At 34.4% G+C, this 7,054-nt stretch overlaps 1 protein-coding gene across 1 annotated transcript; it reads left to right on the top strand.

The window, feature by feature from the left end:
- Window positions 1-1,118: 1,118 nt before the first annotated feature.
- LOC134280525 (mediator of RNA polymerase II transcription subunit 18-like) lies at window positions 1,119-5,999 on the top strand (the record flags this gene model as incomplete). The annotated part of the gene is made up of 5 exons (XM_062762938.1): window positions 1,119-1,249; window positions 2,991-3,184; window positions 3,489-3,555; window positions 5,192-5,314; window positions 5,921-5,999. Coding segments are annotated over exons 2-5 (450 nt in total), but the record flags the coding sequence as incomplete, so codon positions are not given.
- Between the last annotated feature and the right edge of the window lie 1,055 nt (window positions 6,000-7,054).

The following is a 7,054-nucleotide window of genomic DNA, read 5'->3' as shown; positions in this document are numbered from 1 at the left end:
TAAGAAAAAATATTTTGAAATTGAATTACGTAAAAAATGAACTACAGCTTATGTTTTTTAAAAGAATTACTTCACTATAATTAATTTCCTTCCCTATTTTTGACTCCCGACCCCCCCCCCCCAAAAAAAAAACAGGGGGGGGCAAATCTTCTAAATAATTAGTATTCTACCTATAATTTAAACCCAGTAAATTTTAAGATCCCTCCCTCAAACCTGCTGACATTAATTGCTTGGCGCACATCTCCACGGGGGAAGAATCACAGATTAACGTTAATTCGGCTTTTATTGAGTTTGCTATATGGAGAGAATGCTAAGGTTTTCTTGGCATGCCATAGCCTTTTTTGTTTCTTGAGGGGATGTGTTATAGATGTCAAAAACAGGAAAGGTGTTTTGAAAATAAATTAACATTTTCCATTAACTTTTTACTAAAACTGATCTGGCACCCCCACCCCCCCACCCCCAGATATGGAGATATAAAGCATATCCTTCCACCGCCCCCACCCCCACCCCCAACCCCCACCCCCGCCGAAATAATTTTATTTAAGAAAGGAGATTATTTTATTTCTCTTGTGAAGAAATTTCTGGGTTGGATTTTTTACTGGGGTGGACCCCTCCTGGAAAAAAAATTCCTGGATCCGCGTCTGGTTATTTGAAAAACTACATAAATATCTCTAAAAATATGAAAATTTATTCAAATATGTGTAGCAGTTGGCAGTAAGCAGCTAACAGTTGGCAGTAAGCAGTGAGCAGTTGGCAGTACGCAGTTGGCTGTCGTATATGGCATTCCATAATAGTGTTTTTTTTTTTTTTTTTTTTTTTTTTAAGATTTTTTTCACTTTCAAGAATTCTATTTTTAATAAATGGAATGACTCAAATAATACCATTGGTTTCCGTTCGTATATATCCACAAACTTCTGAACCATACATTAAAATTGGGGCAACCATTGCATCAAACATCTGTAATAAAATATCAACAGGTAGACATAATTTTCTAGCTCTACTTAAAACACTAAACAAAGCTTTCCTTGTTTGTTGCACAAGTTCTGAAAGGTTTACGCCATTCTTAATTTCGCATCGGGCGCGGTGTTCACATTTCATTTCGAATTTCCTTCAAAACTTTTTGTTACCTCTTCAGTTTTCTTGGTTATTCTTAAAGATCTTCTACTGCCAGCTGTGTGTGTGTGTTTTCATTGTGAGACAATTTTAGTCTCTTTTAACTCACAATTTATCATAAATATTCTTTGAGCAGGTAAGTTTTGTGTACACATGGTACAAAAAATTTAGGGACGCTGTAAACAGGTCCAGTACAATCTCTTGATTTAGCTATATAGCTTTAAATAGCTATATAGCTTTATTAAGCTATTCAAAATAGCTTTATTTAGTTATTTATATACAGTTTTTCACAAAAATGTTTTTTGCTGAAAATAAACAAAAAGTCGCATGTATTTGACTCTTCATGTTTGTACTATGGGCTATTAAAACAACAACCAAAATTACAGATAGTTCCAACTTTGCAGCTTTTGAATACTTTTAAGCAAAAAGAGAATTTCTATTGTTAGACTAACTGTCCACTACCTTGGGTGCCTTGAGGCATGATTGCTTCTCATTGTGCTGAACTGTTACCATTCAATTATCTTGTTGAACATAATTGGTCTCCATTATAATATCATTGCAGAAGTAACTGTATCAATTGCTTTAAATAGCCCCAAAACCCGTAGAACTTTGATTACAAAGTCTCTCAAGGAGACGTAATTTGATGAGTGATTTTTACATGCATTATTTGAAGAGGAGTTCAAAGTTGCATATCATCACTGCACCAAGATGCGCTTTTTTGTACATACTGAGAAAATTACACCTTTATGAAAAAAATGTAGTAAAATAGCTAAATCAAGCTACACTAAATAGCTTAATAAAGCTATATAGCTATTTAAAGCTATATAGCTAAATCAAGAGATTGTACTGGACCTGGTAAACACAAACAGGAACTGCTTTTTGGACTTTGAGGAAAAATATCTCATATAAACATGATATAGGTGCGCATAGTTAATTAAGACATTTTCTTTCATTTATATCATGGGGTACGTGCCTTATTGCAGCAGGAAAATTCTCAAAGACAAATGAACTATTGGTGACCAGAAATCACTGATGTTTACTTACATCAGTACATTGGGAATATTAGTGAAAATAATGAATTCAATTACTTATTCTTCACCAAGGATTGCTCGGTCTTAAATGATGCTAAAAATATTTTTTAATCTATTAGAAATCGTGAAATAACTGTAAATAACATTTCTTAAAATATTACTTCTAGGGGCAGATCACTGTACCTGCATGAAACTACATTTACCACGTATAGTATGCAGGTATCACAACAGTATTAATTTCTGCTATATATTCTTACCAAAAATGCGCAAGTTTGAGTAGATGTAACTAATTCAAAACAAACTTCTGAGAAGTTTCCTTTTCAGATCTTGTAAAACCATTCTTTATAAACTGATAAAGATTTTAGTACCAAAAAATACATAGCCAACCAGCAAGGCACACAAGTTTGTTTCGGTCGAAGTCGAGCAGGTGCTTGAAAATCTAGTCCAGGGCCTAATCACTCCCCACTCTTGAAAGTCTACAGAAAAATCAGCACGCCCTAAATTTTAATAAATCTGGTCAATACAGGAAGTTTACATGTTGTTTTTCATCTCATAAAAAAATTCAGCTCCAGTCTCCTATCAAAATGCCCGAATCGGAAGGGAAGATTCCGGGATTATTTTGCATCAGCCATGATTTGATGTGAACCAAAGTGTAATACTGTTATGACACCAGTAAGGCCTATTGTTCCTTAAAGTGGAGAGTTTAGACCTTCCTGAAAACAATTTTATATTCAGAATTCATTTTTTATTTAGTATGTTAGAGATTTCATACATACACTGCACGGTATTAAAACAGATTGAATTTTCTTTTGTTATATTTTTCACTATAAAAACCTTCTACTTCAGCTGAACACAACACATGGATCCAGCCATTGTACAACAAACATTTAAGGCGGCTCCTCTCACCACAGAGTTCCTGTTACAGGGCAGTGTACTGGAGAGTTCTCTAGAGACGCTGCTGAACCGCCTTAAAGGTCTGTGTGACAATGCCGACCTGCAGCAGGAAACCTTCCAGGATCACGAGATGGTCTTCCATATAAGTAGGTCAAATGGTGCACTATATAAGTAGGTCAAATGACGTACAATATAAGTAGGTCAAATGATGTACTATATAAGTAGGTCAAATGGTGTACTATATAAGTAGGTTATATGGTGTACTATATAAGTAGGTCAATGTTCTTACATATATGAAGGTAGAATGGTACTTGATGAATGAAATATTTTTAAAAAAAAAATTTAAAAGCCAAAACTCACTCACTGTAACAATATAAAATAATACTCATTGACCACAGAATTCATATACCCGGTATGTATATTTACAAAACAAATTTTATATTTCTACAGAGAACACCTCGGTCCCTAACCCCCTTGTGTTCCGGGTCAGACATTCCTTGGTTCAGTCAGACTGCTGGTAAGTATGAATCGCTGTCTTTCAGGATTTTGTAAAGGATGAGGTGACTTGCGGCCCCTCGTATATTGATAAAAATTAAATTTCTAAATTTTACTCAAACTTTTGTATGTAACTAATCACTGATATGTGAACCTTTATAGAATACTATTTTAAAAAAAAATAGAGACGTGATTTGAAAGATATAGATCTTTTATTGGGGTAGGGGTATCATGTTTACATTCAATTCCCATTGCATTTTAACCCCGCCCCACTCTCTGAAGCCCTTAAAATATACGAGCGCAGGTAGGTACAATTTTCTCCTTTGTCTGGTCACTGTATTTTATTGAAATCTACCTAAATGTGAAAGGAGAAAATTGTACCTAACTGCGCTCACATGCTATTTTTCAAAATATTGTAAAATCTGGTTTGCCTTTCCCATTATAAACAGATCGACGGAACTAGATTTTCTGAAGTAAGAATGAATTCATATGCTAATCGAGGCACAAGCAATTCTTTCTAACTGACCAATCAGCTAAATGAAATTCGTTACGAGTGAGTACCACAAAAATACTATGGAAACATGCTTGGAAGTTTACTGTTTTTTTTTATGCATTTGAGTCACAGATTAGACACAGATCTACATATGTACCATTTCCGAGACCACAGTAAAATTTATAATATACTGTTACGAACAATTGATAGAATATACATGATATGTATACATTAGTTTAAAGTTTTGTAGCGTGTTTAGTGAGCAATTCGCTAGGTCTACACATATTCCCGAGTATCGGTGAATACAAGTTTCATGTGCATTTCTACAGCTGTTCTAGTCCTAAAAACCGTAAATACTGAAAATCCATGCGTATTATTGAGTATAAACAGCATTGGCTGACCTTTTTAAAAGTTTGAAATGTAAAATAGGATAACAGCTAAATTGACCTAAACCACGTGTCTGCGATAAAATGTAAACGTAGTAAACCAGCATGTTTTGTTGTTCTGTCATCGGATTGGACAATGACTAAGTGCGAAATAACAACAATAGCCATATAAGGTCTTCTCGGACAGGCATATCCCTCTATTGTACTAAGACCCGCCCATTCTCTTGCCATAAGACAAAATATTTGCACAAACCTGGCCGAATTTAGCTGTGATAATTAAGGTCTAAAAAATCAAAGATAATGCGGTATTCCTTATAATTTAAAAGTGTCTGAACTATTGAAACTATTCAAAAGGCATCGTATTTATTCACTCGTGTTTGAAAACTACCATCATCGTTGTAGATTAAACATAATTCGTCGTGGAAAAAGGGGCCCCAGATAGGAGTTATGTCACATCATCCTTTATACAGTTAAACTTTGCCACCTCAAAAGTCTATAACTCCCATACAAATAGAAGTGACTTGGCATTGGTAACAAAATTTCTTGTTATGTTTTGAAAACTTGTCATCTTGAAACCTCAGATATATTAAAGTTTATTCTGTTGGAAATAATTTGATTTTACTGTACATTTTAAGTGTAATTTTTAAATCAAACATTATCAGTAAAATCTCCAAATTCTATTAAGTATCTGTTATATTTATTTGAATTATTTATGCTTCATATTGTAATAATTGTTAGTATATGCATACTAATTTAATCTTTACGGTTATTATTTACAGGTCTCTGAGATATCTAGGTCATGCTGAGGTTGGAGATAAAAATAGACCAACCCTGGTCAGGAACTACATAGACTGCCCCACCTCAGACAACGTGGTCCAATTTATTAACGAACTAGGATTCAGGTGTGTTAATCATTTATTAATTAATATTCTAAATACTGTAGATAGACTAACCAACATCTAACAATGTGCACAGGTCCAATTTATCAACCAACAACACATTCATTTTAAAGTAGTACCTGATCTGTAAAAGATTTTATATCAGGATTATATGAGGAAGTTCTGTTTCATTCTCGAGACACCTCCTTAATGATAAGATTAAAAATAATTTAGTTGCCAGATTTATTCTACCAATGGTACATGTAGGTCTTCATAGAGGAGCAATAAAAAAATATGACTGAAGATGTGGAGCTAATTTAATGAGACAGAAACCCCCCTCCAAAAGTTGATGAAATTGGATCTGCACTATTATACTTTAGATGGGTGTAGTTCGAATTCCCTACTATATCAGTAAAATCGTACATTTTTGTGAATCTTGAATTGGGTTTAATCATTTAATAAAAATTAATAAACATTGTTGTAGAAGTCATTTCACATGCATTTCCCATTGTCACATTAATATCAGGCTTCAGATGATATTTATTTGAATTTAAGAAAGTTCGACTGGTATTACAAGGAAAAATAAGCACACCATCCCTTGTAACTTTATTTTATATTTTCTTTTTTCAGAATAGACCATGAATTTGTTGTGAAAGGCTTTTATTTCCATAAAGGAAGAATGAAGATAACAGTGTCAAAATTTTACAAGGTTAAAAGGAGGAAGACTGTTTATGATAAAAGATTTAAAAAAAAAATCAGATTTATATTTCGTAGCAATCTCATTAAAGACTAGTGAAAAAAAATCTGTACATGAATGTGATTGTTAGCAACAAATAATTTTTAATTAATTTCTCTTAATTTTCTTAAGTTTTTTAGCTCACCTGAGCTGAAGGCTCAAGTGAGCTTTTCTGATCACATTTTGTCCAGCGTCTGTCTGTCTGTCTGTCTGTCTAGCTGTCCGTTTGTCTATCTGTCTGTAAACTTTTCACATTTTTGACTTCTTCTCAAGAACCGCTGGACCAGTTTCAACCAAACTTGCCACAAAGTATCCTTAGGTGAAGGAGATTCAACATTATTCAAATTAAGGGCCACGCCCTCATTAAAGGGGAGATAATTGGGAATTAATGAAAATTTGGTGGTATGTTTTAAAAATCTTCTTCCCAAGAACCACTGTGCCAGGAAAGATGAAACTTATATGAGGAAACATTCTCAGGTAGTGTAGATTCAAATTGTTCAAATCATGACCCCCAGGGGTAGGACGGGGACACAGTGGCCTACCAAATTTTAAATAGAAATATATAGGAAAATTCTTTTAAAATCTTCTCAAGAAAAGCAAAGCCATGATTGATCATATTTATATGGAAGCATCTTCAGTTTGTGTAGATTCAAGTTTGTTCAAATCATGCCCCCTCCCCCCCCCCCCCCCCCCCCCCCCGGGGGTAGGGGGGGGGCCACAATGGCCGACCAAAGTTTTACATTGAAATATATAGGCAAATTCTTTAAAAATCTTCTTCTCAAGAACATCCAAGCCATGACATGATTGATCATATTTATATGGAAGCATCCTCAGGTAGTGTAGATTCAAGTTTGTTCAAATCATGACCCCTGGGGGTAGGGCGGGGCCACAATGGCCGACCAAAGGTTCTCAGGTGAGCAAATTCTTTAAAAATCTTCTTCTCAAGAACAGCCAAGCCATGATTGATCTTATTTATATGAAAGCATCCTCAGGTAGTGTAGATTCAAGTTTGTTCAATTCATGACCCC

This window comes from Saccostrea cucullata, unplaced genomic scaffold (assembly GCF_032062105.1).
Source record: "Saccostrea cucullata isolate Sc308-1 unplaced genomic scaffold, CSIRO_AGI_Scuc_v1 ctg5993, whole genome shotgun sequence".
In the NCBI taxonomy this organism is placed as follows: domain Eukaryota; kingdom Metazoa; phylum Mollusca; class Bivalvia; order Ostreida; family Ostreidae; genus Saccostrea; species Saccostrea cuccullata.
Note: the sequence above shows the minus strand (reverse complement) of the source record. Positions and strands in the feature narration are given on the sequence as shown.